General features: G+C 39.3%; 1 protein-coding gene across 1 annotated transcript in view; it reads right to left on the bottom strand.

The window, feature by feature from the left end:
* Nucleotides 1-228: 228 nt before the first annotated feature.
* Nucleotides 229-23,645, bottom strand: part of LOC150102215 (lysosome-associated membrane glycoprotein 5-like) — a 126,645-nt gene continuing 103,228 nt past the window's right edge. Inside the window, exons 7-8 of the mRNA XM_090399526.1 lie at nucleotides 10,356-10,544; nucleotides 229-404 (exon numbers count right to left, since the gene is read on the bottom strand). Coding sequence (XP_090255652.1) covers nucleotides 229-404; nucleotides 10,356-10,544 — 365 coding nt within the window. The remainder of the gene's footprint in view (nucleotides 405-10,355; nucleotides 10,545-23,645) is intronic.

Consider the following 23,645-nt stretch of genomic DNA (forward strand, 5'->3'; position numbering starts at 1 on the left):
ATTTGAGGAAGTGATAGCATTCTGTATAAGCATATTATACATTTATGTTAAATTTAGGAGTATACTAAAAGCAATTTATATAAAATTCCCTCCACTCCTTGATCATTGTGATCAACAATTCTTTCTAAAAAAAAAAAATCATTCTAATCATTCTAATAAAAATAAATAAATAAAATAATCAATAAAATGAAAGTTATTACTTACATTTGATATAACTTTATGATGCAGTTATTCCATAGTACTATAATCTACTCTTCGAGCAGCCATATTTCTGAAAAGAGCATATCCAAGTACTACAAGTACGGAAAGGACTGCTAGAGTACTACCGACTGCAATTGGAACAGTTTCATCCTGGGCAAATGGCTCCGGAAGCCCTCCAATTCGAACAAGGCTGCACCGCTGCACTGAGAAAAAAAAATTAATAAGTAAAGGAAATATATACACAGTGTTTATAAAGTTCAATACATTGATTTAGCTGTATAAAGTTGTTTACGCGTTTTAGTGAAATATTTTGTTGAGGAGTATTTCTTTTAAAATTATGATGTTTAGGTTGAGCATATTACATATAGGTTTGTGTAAATTGTCTATTGGTTTTTAGTGAGTATACTTTAGTGGAGAATGTGTGAGCAACTAAGCCTAATTTGAATGGAAACTTATTACAGTACTTTGTTGTATGCAACTGCTTAAGGATTTCTGTCGCTAGTACTATGCTGCTCAATTTAGTTAAGGAATCCTAATATAAGGGGAGGGTTAGTGAGGGGCCAACCACCCCATCCTGTAAAAACCCTGTTGGTTATGAAACAAGCACCACAGAAGCCTTGGAATTCGGACACCTTTGTGATTATGATTATTAATCGTTTTGGGACCTGGAATATACGTAGTTTGGTGAAAGAAGGAGCTCTTTTTAATGTGATGAATGTCTTACGACAGTATAAAATTGGACTTTGTGCTGTACAAGAGGCGCGATGGCCAGGACATGGCTCGACCCGCAATCAGGGGTACACGCTATACTATAGTGGCGACGACAGAGGACGAAGAGTCCTCGGAACTGCGTTTTTAGTTAGTGATATATTTTTGTGTAATATTTTAGAGTTTAAACCTGTGAACAATTGGCTGTGTACTATTAGAGTTAAGGGATGTTTTCAAAATGTGTCTATTGTGAACTGTTATGCGCCTACTGAAGAGAGCTCGGAGGAAGCTAAAGATTGTTTCTACGAAGTGCTTGAGCGTACCTGTGCTAATCTACCATCCTATGACATCAAGCTAGTAGTGGGAGATTTCAACACGAAGCTGGGGAGAGAGTGTGTGTGTGGCACCTTTTTGTGGGTAGTGAGAGCCTACATGAGGAGTGCAATGATAACGGGATCTGACTTGCAAGTTTTGCCACTGTTACGGGATGCTTTGTAAAGAGCACTATGTTTGCACATAAAGACATCCACAAGCAGACCTGGAGATTTCCAGACGGTAGAACAGCCCAAATAGACCATGTACTAGTGTATCGACGTCACCACAGCTCCATCTCGAATGTGAGAAGTTTCAGAGGAGCAGATAGAGATAGCGACCACTATCTGGTAGCCTACAATTTCAGGCATAGAATTGAGGTTCAGAAGCCCGCGTGTCCTACCAAATGATCGGCATGGGACCTGGACAAGTTGAAAACAGCAGAAGGCAAGCGGGCTTTCCAGTTAGAGTTGCAGAATCATTTTGGGGAGTTACAGGAGTAAGAGGATGATCCGGATGGGATGTGGGACACCATCAAAAATATGGTCGCATTAGCTGCCTCGAGAACTGTGGGAAAGAGAAAGAGGAGGAGAAAAGCATGGTTTAATTGAGAGTGTGAAGAAGCTGTAGTGAAACGAAGGGAAGCACTATTGAACTACCTAGCAGGAAGAAAGCTGCATATGAGAGGGTGAGAAGAGTGGTGAATACATGTCTATGCAGGGAAAAGTGGAAGTATCTTAATGAGAAAGTGGTTAGTATAGAGAGAAATAGGATTACGAATAATGGATGGGAGATGTACCGGACGATCAAAGCCATGCGAGGTACCCAGACACAAGCGGAACCATAAGAGATGAGAGTGGAAATCTATTAACAAACTCAAAAGATGCTCTCGCTCAGTGGCGTAGATATTTCGCGAACTTGCTGAATGTCAATGCTGGAACGTCAATATCAGAGGATTACACTCCTTATTAAACTGCTGAACCATTTATTGAAGAGCCGACGTTTAGTAAGATTGCTCGTGTTATCTGCATGCTGAAAAATAATAAGGCTTCAGAAGTGGACTGCATACCGGCAGAACTCCTGAAGAATGGTGGGAACGTCCTGCTGGATCAGCTGCACCAGCTCATCTTGATGATCTGGCAAGAGAAATGGCTGCCGGATGAGTGGAAGGAGTCGCTGATCACCCCAGTATATAAGAAAGGAGAAAAGTCTCAATGTGGCAACTATAGGGCATCTCACTGCTGTCGACTGGCTACAAGGTACTGTCTAACATCATGCTAATGCACCTCACACCATATGCAGAAGAGTGCTTTGGTGACTACCAGATGGGCTTCAGGAGGAACCGTTCTACAATAGACCAACTCTTTGCGCTGCGCCAAGTTTTTGAAAAGTGCTGGGAATATAACCGGGAAGTTCATAATATTTTCATGGACTTTTCTAAAGCCTATGACTCAATAATACGCCCAAAATTATGGCAGGTGTTAGAAGAGCTGGGAATTCCTCAAAAACTCTGAAAAATGATGCAGGTGTGCGTAGCTGGTTCGAGAGCAAGAGTGAAAGCAGAAGGTGGCCTGTCGGACCCATTTCAAGTACAGACCAGAGTGAAGCAGGGTGATGGATTTTCTCCGATTCTCTTCAATCTAGTGTTGGAAAAAGTAATTAGAAACACACAGCAAGTGGCAGGTGGAGTCAACATGGGGGTGCAAGTTAGGATTCTTGGCTACGCGGACAACCTGAACGTCATGGCGCAACAACGGGACAATGCAGTGGCATTGGTTACTGCTATTGAAGAAGCTGCAGAAGAAGTTGGCCTGAAGATAAACGCCGAAAAGACAAAATATCTTTTGATGAGTCACATGCTTCTCAAGATCCAGAGGGAGCTGAATAGTTTGAGAGGGAAGGTATTTAGGTACTTGGGTTCTTTCGTGACTGAAGACAACAAAGTTGAGGCTGATGTCCAGAGTCGGATAAATGCTGCGAATGTAGCCTATTATCAGGTGCATCCCTTTTTGCCTAGTGCTTGCTGTCTTGGACTACAAAAGTAGGACTATACAAGACTTTGATCAGGCCTGTTCTCCTGTATGGTGCTGAAGCATGGACTCTCACAGCAAGACAAGCTGATCACCTGAGAGTATTTGAGAACAAGACGCTACGACGTATCTATGGAGGGGTCATGGCAGACGGAGTCTGGAGGAGGCAGACCAATGCTGCCATACACGCTTTATACAAATCGGCAGACATCTTGATGGAGCAGCGAGCCCAGCGTCTTCAGTGGCTGGGGTACCTGTAACATATGGGCCCCGAAAGGACTGTGAGATAAGTGTGGGAGGCCCGACCCTGATCAGGGAGGCCACCAGGGAGACCAAGAAGGAGATGGGCGGATCAGGAGAAGGAAGACCTGCAGGCTGTTGGGCTGGAGACCAGAACGTGGCGGACAGTCGCAGAGGACTGTGCCCAGTGGCGACACGTGGTGTTTGAGGCCTAAAGTACCCCTGGTCTGATAGTGCCTGGCTAATGTAATGTAATGTTTATAAAGTTCCCTGTTTTGAAGCAAATATTTATTCAAAGAATTATATGTCAGGTCACATTTACATATGCAATTAATATTTAAAAAAAAGTTGATTTTAAGGGCAAAAAATTTTCACTGATGAGTGAGTTTTCTTTCATCAAATCTTATACATCTTAGAGTTTTATTGCATAACAAACTGGGATATAGAGAATATCTCATATAGCAACTTTGTTATGTAATAACATTTCTTTAGAGCTGGAGAAAAATGTCCTTTGAATACTATCTTGCTTTCAAAAGAACTTTAATTTTAATGAAGCAAGTTGTAAATTGGACAGTCACACACACACACACACACACACACACACACATATATATATAGAGAGATTTTTTTTTTTTTTAATAATTTTACTGATTAGGAATAAGGTAAGATAAAAACTTTAATTAAAACACAACTAGTTTCGTCGGAATGCCAACTTCTTCAGGTGTACAAATTATCACAAACTGGAAAAATAGCAAGATAAAACATGAATGACTTCTCATATAAACAAGTTAGGAATAACGACAGTCAAATTTGAACTGCCGTCCGCATGGCAGGTCTAGCATGAGGTGTTAGTGAGTGGTAACTATCTCGAGTGCACCAGAACTGAATTACTGCGCTGTGTGAGTCGGGTAAACTATAACTTAAATTGCTGTTCATGCGTGAGGAGGTACAGAACTATTTCTTTTGATTCTAAGATGTGTCTTTCTAGTTTGTCAGTGCATTTATGGATATTACTAGTAAGATTCCAGTCTATCTGGTGTTGACGCTCTTCTAAATTAGAAGAGAAAAGGACATGACTGGAGAGGGCACTTGCATGGGTTCTGTTGTAAGAGATATCACGTTGATGTGCTTCGAGACATAGTGAGATCGACTTATCGGTTTGCCCATAATATGGTTTTCCACAACTGCAGATGATTTTATAAACTCCTGAGAACTGAAGTTGGTTATGTTTTAGATTGGGTTGGGTCGACTCAGGAAAGAACAAAGTTTTGGTAGGGTAGTGAAGTAAGTTCTAATGTTAAATTTCTTCATAATTTTCGCCAATTTTGGTGATAGAGAACTTACGTATGGTAATTGAATGTGTGCAATAGGATTAGAGTTATCTTCTTGTCAAGTTGACATATGTGGGTCTAGATGGTTTGCAATGCTTTGAGGTGGGTATCCGTTCCTTAGGAAGGTCCTTTTGAGATGGTTAAGTTCTATTTGAAGATCTTCTTCTTCTGAAATTAGAGATCTCGCCCGATGGGCCAGAGTGGAAATAATAACGAGTTTCTGCAGAGGGAAGTGATGAGAGGAGGCATATAAGTATCTATCTGTGTGAGTTGTTTTTCAAAAAATCGAAAATTTGAGACAATCAGGCATACTAGTGATCTTTAAATCTAAAAAGGCAAGGATGCCGTTCACCTCGAGTTCCGATGTGAATTTGATGTTTTGGTAGCTACTGTTCAAATGATTTAAGAAGGTTTGTAAATTCTCTTGACTATATTCCCAGATGAGGAAGATATCATCCATATATTGCAGCCACAGTTTGGGTTTTAATGTAGCGCTTGAAATAGCTCTTTCTTCAAAGTCTTCGAGAAATATGTTGGCTAACACTGGAGATAACAGGCTGCCCATAGCTAAGCCGCTGGTTTGCTTATAGATTTTTCCTTCAAATGAGAAATAGCCGAAGTTTACGCAATGCATTAATAGGGCGAAAATTTTTTTGGAGACTTTGTTTTTTAGTAGATTGAGGAGTTCTTCTGTGGGAACATTTGTAAAGAGAGACACAATATCAAAACTATCCGTTTGTTAGTTTTGATATTGTCTTCATATTCTACTTAACCTTTTGATTTAAGAGTTAATTATAATTAGGAATGTAAGCAATCTAGGATCTTAACGCTAATATAATAATCCTTTTGTTAAATTATGAATTAGGCCACCACTTTTGCTGTATTAAAACTATCTATATGAATTTGTTCTCTGATGATGTTATAAGTAGAATATAGCTTGGATGTAGAATTCCCCCCCCCCCCCACTAGAGGACAAGCCAGTAGAATAATGGTTGATCAAATCATTGTCACTTTGGCTTGCTGTTTGAAATGTAATATAGCTTGTCTTTGTACATGACCTTCATATATAAAGGTTGAAATGTTGGGAAATTAAAGTAATTATTCCTAACATGATCGTAGTCTTCATAATTTTACTGAAATGAATGATTTGTAAGTAGCAAAATGTGAGAATTTGATTATTAGAGGTGTAGTGAGTAAAAAGGTGCACAGTATTTGTTTTCCAGGTGGTAGAATGAGCTGGTAGTGGTAATTGTCACAAATGATTTGACTGGTAACAAGGAGAATGTAAGGATGGATGTCAGGAGACTGTTAAGAAAAGTGAAAAATAACAGTGTGGTAGATAAGGTAGTCAATGCGTAGCTCAGGTATCATTATGAGGAGTTGAGAAGGCAAGTAAAGATTATGAATGGTATGCTACCAGAGTTGTGCGAGGAGAAAGGGGTTCAATTTTGTGAATGTGTGGAATAATTTTGAGGGATGGATAGAGCTGTACAAAAATGAGATGGGCTATATTTACATGGATTTGGTGTGAGGCAGCTGGAGAAATTGTTGCTGCAATAGAAAATAATGACTGAAGCGAATGTAAAACCTGAGGGAAGGAAGAGGAGTTGTGGAAGAGCAGGAGAGTAAGGTAGGTGAGTTTGTGAATGAAGAGAATGGGAGAGAAGGAACACAGGGTGGACAGGGAGACTGTGTAAAAAGTGTAGATGATGGTTTCAGGAGTACATGTGTGAGTGTGCAAAAAAAGGATTAAGATGTCTCGATGTGGGAGTGACATTTAGGTCTGAGGAGGATTAATATCAATGATAATAGAGAGGAATGGATGGGGGGGGGATGTGGAGAAGTCATATCTGAGAAGTGAGGTCAGTAGGACTTGTTATCTTCTTCTCCCTTCTACGTATTAGGCCTCACAGTATATTTTATGGCTGTAGCTGCGTGTGTTCATGAGGCCAGTTTGCCTGCTTGCAAGAAGAAAACCTCCAGATAAACTGGGGAGAAAACCCTGCTATCCACGCCCAAGACCGGCTAACTTGGCTATGACTAAGAAAGATCCTTAAGCTCCTCACATTGTGACGGGAATCAAACCCGGGACATTCCATCACCAAACATATGGTTGCAAAGCGCATAGCCACTAGGCAAATCACACGGACAATGGGACTTGTTATAGAAACAGAAATAAGCGAGTGTGTATGTTTACAAATGCTAAAAGTATTCAAAACAACAGGAATGAAATTGTATCACTGACAGAGTTCATTCACCCAAAAATTGTTGGAATAAGTGAGATATGGTTGCATGAAAATGACATTCTGATAAGAATACAAGGCAAAAAGGGAGGAGGAGTATTACTGATGATGGCAGAGGAGCTGGGCCCCATCTAAGGCAGAGCAAGGAGCAAATACTGACAGTGGTTTTGAAGCAGTATAGTGTGAAGTGGGCAGGACGAAATGTTTAGTAGGATGTTACTATAGACCTGGTAATGTGGAAGGCAGTGAGAAGGAAATGTTTAGGCAAATTCATCTTGCTAATAAGAAAAGGACAATTTCAATTATGGCAATATAGACTGGAATGACAAGACAGCATCTGGAATCAAAGAGAATGAATTTCTTGAGTTTTTGAGGAAGAACTATCTTAAGCAGTACATAACAGAGGCTACACATGATTTGAGGGGTCTTGGATTTGATTATCTCATTGGTAGATATTGTAAATGAAGTGTCACATCTTCCTCCAGTTGGCAAAAGTTACCATGTAGTAACCACTTAGGTGGTGGCCAGTCATATCAGGACTTTTGTGAGAAAGATTATATGTGGAATTATATGGCAGATGATTATGACAAACTCAGGGGGAGGTATGCAGTGATAGCATGGAAGGAAAAATTGGATGGGAAGGAAATCAATGCTGCTTGGTCTCTACTCAGGAACTATCTGGCAGAGATAATAACTGTGTGTATTCCAAAAGTGTCAGGATATTAAGTAAGGTAGGGGTAAAATAGATGACTGAAGAGGTGAAGAATGCAATCTTGAAGGAAAAGGCATTGTGGAGGCAGCACAAGATGAGTGTCAATAATTATTATTATTATCCTGGTCTCCATCGAGTCAAAAGACTCATCATGGCAGGTCGTTTTTAGGAAATACAAACTTTATCATTCCACTCCTTGAACCCATTGAATGTTCCTGCTCCAACCACTCTCAGGCAATGCATTCCAAGGTTCAACCACCCTCCACACAAAGAAACCACTCCTCAACCTCTTGCGCATAGCCTCCTTTCGTAACTTCCCGGGATGGCCCCTTGTCATCGCTCCTTCCCGCCATTCCACCAAGTGAAAGAACTCTCCAATTTCTACCCTGTAACTGCCTCTCAACAGTTTAAAAGTCTCAATCATATCACCTCTCCTTCTGCTATCCACCAAACTCTGCAGTCCACATTCCCTCAGTCGATCCTCATAACTCATATTGTACAGTCCTGAAACCATCTTTGTTATCTGCTTCTGTACCTTTTCCACAGTCAGTTTATCCCCTTCAAATCCTGGGGACCAAATCTGAGAACAATAATCTAAGTGTGGTCTGATCAGGGTCTTATACAACAGAATGACAACTCTTTTATCTCTACAGGTCAGCGTCCTTCTCAGTATTGCAGCAATCCTCTGAGTTATCCTCACCACTTTTGCAATATGCTCCCTGAATTTCAGTTTTCTATCAATCATCACCCCCAGATCTCTTGTCTCCCCTACCTCCTCCAATCGAGTATGCATCCTCCCATCAACGGATCGCAAACCTCAAGACTTTACATTTTGCTGCATTGAACCGACATCCCCTATTCATTTGTCCATCTGTCTAGTTTATTCAAATCCTCTTGCAGGGTTGCCACATTTGCACTATTACTGATAACCCTTCCCAGCTTCACAGTCTGCTACCGCCGTTATGCAGCGGCACTATCTTACCTTCCTTCCATTCCCTGGGTACCTTTCCCGCAGCCAGACTTTTATTGAAAAGCCAGGTCAACGGAGCTGTCAGTTCTTTAGCATATTCTCTCAAAAAGGAGTACAAACAGCAAGCAAGCAAGGAAGGTGACTCACTTGGTAAGGGTAGTACAGTACGAGCAGCAGTCAGCAAATGAGGCTAAAAGAAATCTTAGGGAGTTTTTTCGATATGTGGCCAGTAGAAGGAAGAATGATTGTGAGAGGATAATGTTGGTTAGTGATAACGATAAACATGGAGGAGGATATAGTAGAGGTGGTAAAGTATTCCATCCTTGTGACTGTAACATAATGCAGAACTTAAGAGCAGTGGGAATAGGGGAGGAAGCACTGATGGTGAGTGAGGAAGTATATGAGGAACTGAGTAAACTTGATGTTAACAAGACTATGAGACGATGGTATATCAGTGAGTGTGTCCTGAGGGAATGTTCCAGGGAGTTAACAACAGCTTTAACTTACCTTTTTAACATGAGTTTTAGATTGGCCCAAGTTCCAAAGCAGTGGAAAGAGGACAAAATTGTCCTGTTTTATAAAGAGGGTGATAAGAGTTAAGGCTTCAAATTATAAGCCAATTAGCTTGTCTGGAGTTGTGGTCAAGGTATTGGAGAATCTATTGAGGAAAAGGATTCAGAAATGGGTTGACAGCAGCAGAATTCTCTTTAATGGACAGCATAGGTTATGTGATGTAAAAATTGGGAATGAGGAATGAGAAGTAGAGCAGATGTTGAATGGGCAAGTGTGTGTGAGGATGTCAATTTAATGTAGCAAAGTATAACGTTTTAAAATTTGGGAAGCAGAGTACAGGATCAGTGGGGATATCTTAGAGGAGGTAGAGAAGATGAAAGATATGGGTGTGATGGTGGATAAAGACTTGTGGACATTTTGCTAAAATTGTGAGGACAATGCAGTGGATTATGGGAATGATGCAGAGAACACTATCAGGTAGAAGTAAAGTGTTATGATTCCATTGTACAAGGCTTTGATCAGGATTACCATGCAGAGATTTGATTTTCAAATCTCTGCATGGTAATCACCTGATTTTCAAAAGGATGATGAATTGTTGGAGAGTGTTCAGAGATGATTCACTAAGTTGGTTTCTTGTCTCTGGAATGTGGAGTATGAGGACAGATTGAGAGAATGCAAAAATAGCAGATAGAAGGGAGGGGGGGGACACGATCAAGACATATAAGTTGGTAAGGGGTAATTACCAGATTAACGTGGATGAGATTTCTCACAGCATACCTGGAGACAAGGGGAAGAACAAGAGGCCATCCCTAGAAACTGTATAAGGAGGGTGTGAGCAAAGGGGTGAGGAGTAGATTTATTGCATGGAGAGTAGTGGGTGACTGGAATGCATTGCCTGAAAGTGTGGTGAATGCAGAAACAATGAATGCATTTAAGTCAAGGTATGATGAGTTATGTGTGTTAGAGTGGGACTTCCTGCAATGAGTCTCTTGACTCCATGGAGGTCTGATGATAACAATAATAATCTCCACTACATCTCTCAGTGAGACTAAATAAAACTTCTGACAATAAAAATAGAATATAATATGACATTACCTGGAGAGAATATGCCTCTGTCAATATCATAAGCTTGAATATGTATGTCTTTAAGTCTGGCTATTGCCACTCTTTCCTTCTTTGAATCAAACATTGGTATCACTTCAGGAGAAGGACAAAAATAAGACTTGCCATAAGGGGTTTCAAAAAGAGTTGCATTTTCTTCACTACGGGCAGTTTTTTTACCAGCTGTAAAATCAGTATTAAGAACTTATTAAGAGAAAATTTGGTAAAACAAATAACCATTAAAAGGTATACTGTATATTGTTTAATTTCATACCAATAAATATTATACAATATCTCAAAATTAGCAAATATTATACATGATTTCATTATTATTATACAATAATAAAATTAAAGACCTCCATTATGATTATAGAAATCACTGTCACATTTAGATTACTGTGTTCAGATTAGGATGCTTGAGTCTGAGCAATGAGACTTTACCATAAGACAGAACAGATATTAATTGCTAAAATAATATCAGGTCTATGAAGCAAACAAAATAATTAGCAGTCACATGTGAGTGAATTCAAAGGTTCAATTTGTAAATGTGTGAAAGGGAATTGACTGATTGATTGATTTGTGGCTTTATGGTGCAAGAACAGCAAAGGTTATACTGTGGCAGGACACAGGGTATTACTAAATAAATACTTATAGGGAGATAAATTGGTAAATAAGATAAAATATATGCACAAAGTGTGAGATATCTGCATATTAAATTTAAATGATTAAATCTATTATATTATATTAAATAAATTATTAATAACTAGGTCTGAGTAAATAAAATGTTGATATTAAACAAGGTTTAATATCAACAATGCAGAGCTACATATAAATAAATTTAAAATCAAATTGTATCTGAAAAAATTAATTCTTTGTAAAAATTAAAAAACATTATGCAATTTGTCCGAGTCTGGCAACATTTGCCTGAGTGTATAGGGCACAGCCAGATATATAAAAATGCTATTTCTCTCTTGTGTGAAGCGCTGGCACTCCACCAGAACATGACTAATAATGAGATGAGTGCAGCATCTCTCACACATAGGTGGGTCATCAGCCCTCAGTAAATAAGAATGTGTAAGATGACTGTGACCTATGCAGAGCCTAGCCACTTTCTATTCTTACATTGACTGCATTGCCAATGCTTAATTTCAAGCTTAATCTCATGCAACAAACCCAAACTCAACATCACCAGAGTTAAAGATCGGTACTATCAACGTAAGAAGCCTGAATGGCAAAGAAATGGAGCTAGCTGAGGAATTAGATAAGTACCAGATCGACATAATAGGGGTGACTGAAACAAAAAAGACCAAAACTGGTGAGATCTTTCTAAGCAATAAATACAAAATGTTATATTCAGGCAATGACAATCAAGGAAAAGAAGGAGTAGCCATAGTATTCAACACAAAATACGAGGCTAATCTTCTTGAATGGCAGTCAGTCTCAAGTACAGTAATGTGGGCAAATATGAGAATGGGGAACTGGACAATGAGACTTATTTGTGCCTATGGTCCCACAGAAGGTTCTACTAAGGTAGAAGTGGAGGAATTTTTTGACGCTCTAGAAAAAGCAACTGACACAATGAAAAAGGAAAAGTTGGTCCTTGTTGGGGATCTAAATAGCAGAGTAGGAAATGATTGCGAGACATACAAAAATATTTTGGGAAAATTTGGAGAAAAGAGCAAAGCTAATAATAATGGCAAATATCTGTTGGATTTCTGCTCAGGACATGGACTGGTTATTACTAACACCATGTTCCAACATAAAAATGTGCACAAATTCACATGGAGAGAAGAGGCTAGGAATAAGAAAAGTCTCATTGACTATGTTATTGTTGATAGTGATGTCTTCTCCCTGGTGCAGGACAACAGAGTGTACAGAGGATTTGAAATTGGAAGTGATCACTATTTAGTCTTGAGCAGGATAAAATAGAATTTCATATTGAAAAGAATAACATGTAAGAAAGTTTTAAAGCGAATAAAAGTTGAGCAGCTCTCAGATGTGAACTGTAGACTAAAATACAGAAAGATTATTGAAAAGAAAATGAAAGAGTTTGAGAACAGGAATCACTGAAACTTGGAGATTCAGTGGCAAACTCTGAAGAAAACATTGATTGATTCTGCCAGAGAGGCATGTGGTGAGGTTGTGTGCAAGGATAAAAAAATCAGAACTCCCTGGTGGACACAGGAAGTTAAAGAGGCAGTGAAGGAAAAGAAGAAAGCATATCAAAAGTTCCTGGCAAATAAGTCAGCTTTTACTCTTACAGAATACAGAGACAAATGTAAGAAAGCTAAACAGTGTGTAAAACTAGCTAAATAAAAGTCATGGGAGGACTTTGGCAAGAATATAGAAAATAAATATCAAGAGGGTGGCAAAATATTCTGGAGGTTGTTGAAGAAGCTTAGGAATGGAGGAGAGTGCTGTAAAAGGAGTTAGAGATGATAAAGGTGACATGAAAACGGGAGAAAAAGATATCCTTGAAGTATGGAGTAATTACTTTGAAAAACTGCTAAATGAATCAATCAGTGATGACAGCACAGTGATAAAAAACACTGACCAGGCATGCAGTCAGGAATACATATCCATACTTGAAGTAGAAAAAGCCATCAAAGGCTTGAAATGTGGAAAGGCAACAGGAGTAGATGATATTCGACCAGAAATGCTGAAGTATGGTGGTATAAAAGTCTTACAGTGGCTGCACTGCATAGTTCAGAAAGCCTGGACAGAGGGACGAATTCCCGATGATTGGAGTAGAGCTCTCATAGTACCCATATATAAAAAGGGAAATAAAACTGAATGTGAGAATTACAGAGGTATTTCCCTACTGAGTGTTCCTGGCAAGATCTATGCCAGTATACTTGAGAAGCGGTTGAGAAGAATTGTGGAAGAAAAGCTTGGTGAAGAACAAGTTGGATTCAGGCAAAATAGAGGCTGTCAGGATCAGATCTTCACTTTACGACAAATAGTCGAGAAAGCATGGGAATATAACAAAGATCTGTATTTAAGTTTTGTCGATTTGGAAAAGGCATATGACAAGGTGCCAAGAGAGAAGCTATTCAATACGCTGCAGTTATATGGCGTCAATGGTGCATTATATCAAGCAATACTTAGTCTTTATTTGAGTTGTAAGTCAGCAGTTAGAATTGAAGGAAGTACAGGAAGATGGTTTAATGTTAAATCTGGTGTGAGACAAGGATGTACATTATTCCCTCTGTTATTCATTATCTATATGGATCACATTATGAAGGAAAGTGGTATTAAACCTGATATCAAAATTGGAGATGTTAATGTCAGCTCTTTGCTTTATGCGGATGATGTTATACTTCTAAATAAATCCGCTACAAGTCTGCAAGATTCTCTGACTAAATTGAATAGCTGTTGTAATAGATGTGGTATGAAGGTCAGCAATAAAAAGACAAAGACAATGAAAATAGGCAGAATCATTGAAAATGTCAACTGTCTTGTGAATGGAGAACCTGTGGAACAAGTAAAACATTTCAGCTACTTAGGCACAATTTTTACTGAAGATGGTAAATTCAATATAGAAATAGACAACAGAATCAGCAAAGCTGGTATGGTGGGAAGTCAATTGAATAAATTCATATGGAATAAGAGAGAAATTAGTCGGAACACTATATTTGCTGTATACAAGAAAGTGTTCAAACCAGTTTTAACTTATGGATCTGAGAGCTGGGTCAGAAGTAAAACACTTGACCAAAGACTAGAGACAGCAGATATGAGAGTTCTGAGAAAGATTAGAGGCGTGAACAGATGGCATCAATGGCAATATCATATTTAAAATGAGGATATTAGGAAAGAACTTGACATTGTCAGCATCCAGGAATGCATTAGCAGAGCTAATCTCAGGTGGTATGGTCACTTAAATAGAATGGGAGAGGAAAGATTAGCAAAACAAGTGTTCTCTGCCAGGTTGGCAGCAAAACGACCCAGAGGAAGACCAAGATATAGTGGATTGATACGGTACAAAGTGCCTTAGACGATAGACATATAAGATCTGATAATGTTGGAGTCTTGACAAGTAACAGACTGATTTGGAGGAAAATTGTAGATAGGAAGTTAGTAATGATGTAATTTTTTCATGTAGTACTGTCATATCCTGTACACCCCTTGAGGGTACATAGCAGGAATTTGATGATGATGATGATCTCATGCAATTTGTTTATCAGTGCTTCCTGCCAGGAGTACTGCCATTGGGCAATTAATTTTTGTTTTATAAACTGTGTAGGTATAGTCAGTATATGGGACAAACAAACAGTACGTCGAAAAAATATGAGCTGATCTAGCAGCTACATCTGCCATGTCATTTCCCATAATTACAATGTGGCTGGGAACTGAACATCAAATTTAATGATCTTTATTTTGTACATGAGTTGTAACACCTCACCAAGCAGTGAATGTGGATTATACAATGGAGAGGGGAGATAGCCTGTAAAGAACTCAGAGCTATGAATTATACACTTTTGATATGAGCTTTTTTTTATATGCAAAAGTGTGAGATGAATGGCATGCAACTCTCTTGTGTAATTACTGCAATCAAGTGGAATCTAGTTGGAGATAGTAATATTAGGAAAAACAGCAACACAGTCAACAGAGATGGGCAAGAAATCAGAATGGGCTGCTCTGTATGCAAAAAAATTGAAGGAGATGACAGTGTATGACACTTCTGTAGTTGACAAACTGAGCGGTTGCAGGATGAAATGCAAAATTGGCATGGAAAAATGTTTGGTGTAGATAATGTTACGTTTGGTGTAGATAATGTTGTCAACATTCATGCTAATAGCTTCCATAATCTCTTTAACAGGCATACCAAAAACACATATGGTAATCTGGCATGTGTGACGTTGAGCCTCTCAACACAGAGAAAAGACACTAGTCAATGCACTGGAAGAGATTATTTTTAGGGCACAGTTAAGGTCCAACTGTTTCCATCTAAGGAATAGAGCGGGTTAATTTGCTTCAAAATGAAGGCTTTAAGTGGATGATGTGCAAAAGGCACCAGTAACTATCTGTATACCCTGATTGATTCCATTACAACTATTACAGGATAGTTTGCCTTGCACTTGAGACCTGTAATCCAGCTTTGAACATATAAGTACATGGTATAAATGAAGCAGTGAAAATCAATCAGTACCCCCATTTAGTAGAAGATAGAGTGAAAAGAAGATTCAATGCTCTCCTGCACTTTTCCCTCAGTTGACAAATATGTGCAGGGAATGTAGGTTTTCGGTCAAAGATGAGTCCCAAGAACTTAGTTTCTGTTGCTACGGGAATAACCATTTGTCTTATTCTTAACACAGGATTTGGGTGAAGAGTACATTTTCAGCAGAAGCGTACACAGATATTTTTTTCTGCTGAAAACCTGAAACCATTACTAAGAGCTCATGGAGAGCCAAAACTAAATGCTTGCTGAAGTTGTAATTCAATAATAATTACTGTCATCCTCATGTCATGAGAGTGACAGTAAATTGTAAAGTTATCAACATATAGAGCATTGACTACAGTGGGAGGAAGCTGTTTAGTGAATGAGTTAACTTTGATAGCAAAAAGTGTCGCATTTAAGCTAGATCCTTAGGGAACAGAGAAGAAACAAAAAAAAAAAAAAGGAAAATAGTGGATTCTGTATATATCTGCCTTTCATTTTCATTTAATACCATACAATTTCTGCACTCACTGTTTGAGTAAGTAATGAGGTAAAATGGATCCAAGATTATTTTTGATTGTGATGTCTTACATAACAAGCTTTGGCCTGAGCACATTTAAAAGCTATTAAGTTTGATGTGATGGAGTATTTACAAAATATACCATCCCATGTAAGCAGTGGAAAAATTGCAGGGGAAGCAGACTGTAATATCTGTTGCAAAATAAATATGAGCAGGAAGGCATATGGAAGAAGGTATTGAGTCCATTATTCAAAAGGGAAAGATCATGATTATCAAAGATTCATTCAATGACACAACCTCGTCCATTTTTGTTGGTGCTAACCCACAGTGTGTTGTGCTCATTAAAGTAACTCATAAGTACAGGCTCAGGCAGTTGCAATATAAGATTATCAAATTCCATCTATCTCAATAACTTGGTGGCAAATAACTTGAACGTAAGAAATCCCACAAATAGGTGAATTTCTACTGCTTCCAGAGCAATATTAAGCTGGAAATAATGGAAAGGAGTATGACTGCCCACTGGAATAGCTACTCTATCATGAGCAGAACCATCTCCAGTTAAGGCAGGGTCCTCACTAGGTTTTAAATATGTTTCTTGCAGACAGAAACAAGATTTGTGTTTCTGCAGTAGGTTCTTGATATCATCAATATTCTGGTGAAACCCAGGACAGTTCCATTGGAAAAATTTTCCTATTGTTTAGGCTTTGTAGACATGTCTGATTTCTAGAAGGCTGAAATATCTTTATAAGGTTTATATCCAGCAATTGATTTTTGGAAGTGAGAATGGTGTGTCCATCTCTTCCTCTGTAAAAAAATTCAATACATCATCTGATGCATCAGGATCAGTTGGTAAGTTTAATTTAGTCGATACTGAAGTATCCATTTTTTCAGTGCCTGGTGGTTTATCTTTAAGTGATATCCTTGCCATTATTATTATTATTATTTTATTTTATTTTTTTTTGACAAGTGGGTTCTCATTGAATGGAATCCTTTTTGAAGTTGTTTCTGGAGTAAGACCATAGATTATGCGATTGATGCCCTCAACAGAGAAGCACTCACAATCATAAAGTTCAGGTATGGTGAAATTGTCAGATGGTGGGATAGACAAATGAGTTCAAGATGCTGTTGACATTTTCTTAACTGACACCTTCTAAGCATAAGAGGATCTCAGGACAAGTGTAGTGGTGGCTAACTTTCTTTTTGCACCCTGATATGATACATTTTGTTGTTTTAATCTTTTTTATTTCTTTTTAATTTTTCCACTTCTGGCATGCATGGGAGTAAGGTGGACGATCCCCCTGACACTTGACACATTTAGCTTTCTTTGCAGAGCAAGATTTGTTATCATTCTCTTTACTACCACATCAGGCACAGGTTGAAAATCCATGATAGGCAGTTTGGGCATGTCCATATTCCTGACATTTAAAGCATCTTAGTGGATTAGGGATGTACAGTCTAACAGTACAGTTGAGATACCCTGCTTTTACAGATGGTGAAGGCTTAGACATATCCAAAGTAAGGATGATGTTCCTGGTTGGAATCAAATAACCATCCTGACAGATCAGGATGAACCTCATACCTGTCACTCCCTGATCTCCAAGCTTTGAACAATCTCCTCATTAGGAACATCTAGGAGATTCCATTCTGAGATCACTTCTCTACAGAACTGAGTGTTTTATGGCATTCTATTCATAGATGTTGCTCAGAGTAGTTTTTCAGATTGTTGTTGATATGATGTTTCTACAAGGAGGGGTGTGAGGAGTACATTTTTTATGTGGAGAATTGTCAGTGAATGGAACACATTACCGAATATGTTGTTAATGCAAGGAGTATTAAGGATTTTAAGATTCAATATGATAATTATGTTTTAGTTGAATGAACCTCCCATGATGAGTCTGCCAACTCTATCGAGGGTGTAATAATAATAATAATAATATCGCCAGAATGTAGTTTTTTAACTGTTTTGGGAAAATCTGCCAGTCCTTCTAAACCTTTTTGAATGTGACATTTTCCCTATTGGTTTTTTCACCTGTTGCATGGATGATCAGAAAAACTGGTTTATACTGGTATTATATCTGTTGTTTCTTATTTCTGTTATCAAACGATGTACTAGGGTGTGCTGAAAAGTTGTGATAATCCCCATGAAAAAATTGACATATCTCACATGTCTTCTTATATAACCTAAAAGAAAAAGAACAAATTATTACAATTTGATGAAACATGAGATTAAAGGGTTTTAAGATATGTTCTTTCTTGTGGTTATATCAGCTGCTTTAATATCATTTTTGTTCTAGGTGTTTATCAGAAATTTTCACCACCCTCCATGCCTAGGTATGATAATGATGAGCTGAGCAGAAGAGCGGTGATATTGAATGGCATAATAGCGAGAATGTGTGACAAGAGAGGACTGGTATATGTGGATGCCTGGAGTGTGTTTGAGGAAAGAGAGGAGTTGTATGCGAGAGACCGTTTACATTTGAATGAGGAAGGACGTAGGCATCTGGAGAGATTGCTGTTCTGAACGAGTCAGTGTGTCCCAGGGAGGATGATAGCAGGGGTGGCCTCTTGTGGGAATGGATACTTGGGAGAAGGGAGACAATGTCAGGTAACACTGAGCCCAGTGGAGTCCAGAAGAGATAATGCTGGGTATAGAAACAATGGCATTTATATGCTGTATACTAATGCCAGGAGTATCCGGAATAAGGGAGAGGAATTGGTGGCACTGATAGCATCAGCCTGGCCAAAAATTATTGCGATCACTGAGACGTGGTTGACAGAAAGGGATATAACAACAGGAATAGAAGTCGCTGGGTATAGCATTTTTCGTCAGGATAGGAGGGGAAAGCGTAGTGGTGGGGTACTGCTTATGATAAGTGATGACCTATGTCCTCTAAGAGTGGAGAATTTGGAAGGAAGTGAGACAAATGATTTTGAGAGCGTATGGTGTGAGGTAGAGGTAGGCAAGACAGGATATTTAGTGGGGTGTTGCTACAGACCCAGGAGCACAGAGGATGGGGACCAGGAGATGTTTAGACAGCTAAGTTTGACAAGTGCAAGAAGAATGATTGTTATGGGAGATTTTAACTTCAGTAGTATAAATTGGAGAGAGGAAGATGCATGTAGCAATAGGGGAATGGAATTTCTAGAATTCTTGAGGGACAAATGTCTTAGGCAACATGTAACAGAGGGAACAAGAGGTTCAAAAATTTTGGATTTGGTTATAGCATCAGAAGAGTTGATAATAACTGAGTTGACGTCTCTCCCACCAGTTGGAGAGAGTGACCATATGGTGTTGACTTGGAAAATGAATAGACATGCAGGAGTATCAAAGAGACGGGAACTTATGTGGAATTATAAGGCAGGTGATTATAATAGTCTTAGACGTCAACTTCGGGAAGTTTCATGGAGGGAGGAATTGGAAGGCCGGGATATCACCAGTGCGTGGGAAATTGTGAAAGAATATTTGTTATCAGCAATGGTAAGTTGTATACCACGAGTGAAGAAGAGGACGCAATTTGGAGTAAAGTGGATGACAAACAATATTAAACAGGAATTGCATGCGAAAAAGAGGCTATGGAAGAGATATAAGGAGATAGGTGAAGAGATGCATGAGGAATATAAGACACAGACCAGAAGAGTGACTAGTGTGGTAAGGAAAGCGAAACTGGAATATGAGAGGAGATTGGCCCTAAGATCCAAAGAAAATCCTAGGGAATTTTTTAGCTATGTGGCCAGTAGGAGGAGAAATGACTGTGGAAGAATGATATTGTGGGATAAAAATGGGAATAGAGTGACTGATGCAGAGGACATAGTGGAATTGTTCAATGAACACTTTATTGGAGTATTTCATCCTAGAGGAGTCAGTTTTAATGCTAGAGGGATAGGACTGGTACGAGGTCTGGAGGTACAGGAGGAGAGTGTGTTTCAGATACTGAGTACTCTGGATGTCAGTAAAGCTGTGGGACTGGATGGTATTTCGCCACGAGTTTTGAGAGAACGTGCTAGGGAATTGACAGTACCTTTAACGTGGCTTTTCAATGAAAGTCTGGCTTTGGCAAAGGTGCCCAGGGAATGGAAGGAAGGTAAGATAGTGCCATTGCATAAGGGTGGTAACAGACTGGAAGTGTCTAATTATAGGCCAGTCTGTGTGTCATCAGTAGTTGTTAAGATCTTGGAGAAAGTAGTGAGGGACCGTGTACAGCATTGGGCAGATGAGGGTAATGTTATCTGTGAGAATCAACATGGATTTGTGAAAGGACGCTCTTGTTTTAGCAATATGCTAGCCTTTTATAATAAAGTTACAAGAACATTAGATGAGGGAAAGGCATAAACTGCAATTTTCTTAGACTTGGCGAAGGCATTTGACAGGATGCCACATGATAAGCTGATATTTAAGTTGCAGCACATGGGTCTGGATGTCAGATTGGTCAACTGGATTCAGGATTGGCTGTCTGATAGGTATCAGAGAGTTGTGTATGGTGGAGCAGTTTCCAGGAGGCAGAGGGTTACAAGTGGGGTCCCACAGGGCTCAGTACTAGGACCTATATTGTTTAACCTTTATATCAATGACATAGCCAGTGGATTGCAGGGGGATATTCAGTTGTTTGCAGATGATGCGAAGCTGGGAAGGATTATTAGTAATAGTGCAGATGTGGTAGCCCTGCAAGAGGATTTAAATAAGCTAGATAGATGGGCAAATGAATGGGGGTGTCAGTTTAATGCAGCAAAATGTAAGGTCTTGAGGTTTGGGAAACATCGATGGGATGCTGCATACTCTATGGGAGGAGTTATACTGGAGGAAGTAGGAGAGACAAGAGATCTGGGGTTGATGATTGATAGAAACCTGAAGTTTAGGGGACATATTGCAAAGGTGGTGAAGGTAACACAGAGGATTGCTGCTATTATGAGAAGGACACTGACCTGCAGAGATAAGAGGGTTATCATTCCGTTGTATAAGTCTCTGATCAGACCACACTTGGACTATTGTTCTCAGATTTGGTCCCCAGGATTTGAAGGGGATAAATTAACTGTGGAAAGGATACAAAGACGGATGACAAAGATGGTTTCAGGACTGTACAAGGATAGTTATGAGGATCGGCTGAGAGAATGTGGACTGCAGAGTTTGGTGGATAGAAGAAGGAGAGGTGATATGATTGAGACTTTTAAACTGTTGAGAGGTGGTTACAGGGTTGACACTGGGGAGTTCTTTCGCTTGGTTGATCAGCGGGAAGGAGTGATGACAAGAGGCCATCCCTGGAAGTTATGAAAGGAAACTGTGAGCAAGAGGGTAAGGAGTGGTTTCTTTGTGTGGAGGGTGGTTGAGCCGTGGAATGCATTGCCTGATGGAGTGGTGGGAGCGAGAACGGTCAGTGAGTTTAAAGAGTGGTATGATAGACTTTGTGTTTCTCAGGGGGGGACCTCCCCTCAGTGAGTCTTGACAGACTTTATGTCTTAGGAAGGACCTCCCTCGATGAGTCTTTTGACTCCTTGGAGGCCTGAATAATAATAATAATAATAATAATATCTATGGTATCAGTACTTGGTTGAGACCTTGTTAGGGCCCCTGAAACATTTGAAGATGAAGATTAATTTTCAAGGGACTTTCATTGTTTTGATGCCAGAGCTCCCCACCCACCCACCACAGAGCCATACATGGACACCCACTGACTAGCAAGCAATGACTGAGGTCAGGAATGGAACACCAGGGCTACTCTAATATTCTAAGATTCCACTAGATGCTATAACAGCACAATAGCAAGAATCCAAGCACAAGCCTTGGATTCTGATCCTGTACCATAGGGTAAGAAACTTACTGCAATACAATTCATCCTTGCAGACAAGTCCGCTAGCTGAGTGATCCTGAATGGGCCATCCAGGATCACTCATTTTGCTCAAGCAGAGGCCAAAATAGTGCAAGATTACCAAGATCTTACTTTTCAGATGTCCATGGATCACATGGCAAACATGGTGGCAGGAAGTTGGATCCCAGTGATCCAATGTGAAAGTGAAAGGATAGTTAAAAACGACTCAGGAGAAGTAGAACTAAGAATACAGGAAAAAAAAAAGCAAAGAAAAATAGGAAAAATTAAAAGGGAGCACAGCACTGGAAGGACACTTCCACCACAAACAGGTGCCCTACAGGGAGGGGATGTGTATGTGTGTGGGGGAACAATAGAGTTGTTTAATTTGTATATCAATGATAAAATTCAAGGTATGAGAGGAGATAACTCAGTTGTCTGCTGATGATGTTAAATTGGGAAGAGTAATAACAGAGAACTCGGGTGTGATGCTATAGCAAGACTTGAAGAGATTGGTGTGCGTTGGGAAAATGAATGTTTAATGGTTCAAAGTTGACAAGTGTAAATGAAATGATGCAATGAAAATCCTATTGCATTGGTGGTATTTTGATTCCAAAGGTGAAGGAGGTGAGAGATCTAAGAATGTTGGTGGGTATGATGTTCAGAGAACATATTGTAAAAGTTCCCAAAAAAACTGCTGCCATAATGCAAAGGACACTGGCAACCAGAGATAAGGAAGAGATAATTCTGCAATATAAGGCACTAATCAGGATATACCCAGATTTCTGTGCAATGATCTGTTCACTTGGATATCTGAGTAATAAAGAAGCATTAGAGAGAGAGAGTACAGAGATGGGTGACGACTGTCTCAGGACTGGGGAATAGTGAATACAGGGATAGATTGAGAAAATGTGCTCTGCAGAGATTGGCAGACAAGAAAACAAGAGATAAGTAATATAACAAAGCAATGATGAAATGTGGAACAGTGACTACAAAATAGGAATTCTATTGCAGAAATTTAGTGCTACTAATAGCCATCTTGGAAGCCAAAGTATTGCATAGGGAATGTATATGACATACTCAGTTGAACAAATCCCACAGAACCTTCGGGATCTACTTCATGAATCCACCAACTTCTTCAACTCCTTTCAGCTCAAGGGTGACATTTGCTCTAACATACCATGCCTGAAAGTATGCAATTTAGGATTTTCTGATTCTAAACACTATCTATTATATTCTATATGCTATCTCCATTGCTCCTTCAATGCCACCAAACACTCTGATATTTTTGACTTCCTCCCCTTAAATATTGATGTCCTTCAGTCCGACTTTCCCAACAGTAAGGTTATATTCCTTGGAAACTTCAATATTCACAACACCAACTGGATTTCCTTCTTAAACTACATAGACCAAGGAGGTAGTGATGCCAAGTCATTTGCCATCATAAATGACCTTACACAAACTGTTCACATGCCAACCAGATTACCAGATAACTCAATCCACTTTTCCAATACCCTGAACCTATTCTTCACTAATAATCCCTCCAAGTACAATGTGAAGGTCAAATAATCTCTCTAAGGTAATTCAAACCATAACTTTGTGCTTATATTTTCTCCTACTGAGCAATGTTAACATAGCCATTTTCCAACCAAGAGTCTTCTGGCATTATAAGAATGCAAAGTGGAATGGACCCCTGACTTCTGTTTCATTCTCTTAGTTGGATTACTGCCTTCAGCCTTCTGACTCAAGCATATGGACTGAACACACCACTGAAGCAATCCTCATGGGTATGGAAACATATATTCCCA

The sequence above is a fragment of the Typopeltis vanoorti genome, chromosome 10, assembly GCF_054136105.1.
Source record: "Typopeltis vanoorti isolate ZY-2024b chromosome 10, IOZ_Tvanoo_1.0, whole genome shotgun sequence".
NCBI lineage: Eukaryota > Metazoa > Arthropoda > Arachnida > Uropygi > Thelyphonidae > Typopeltis > Typopeltis vanoorti.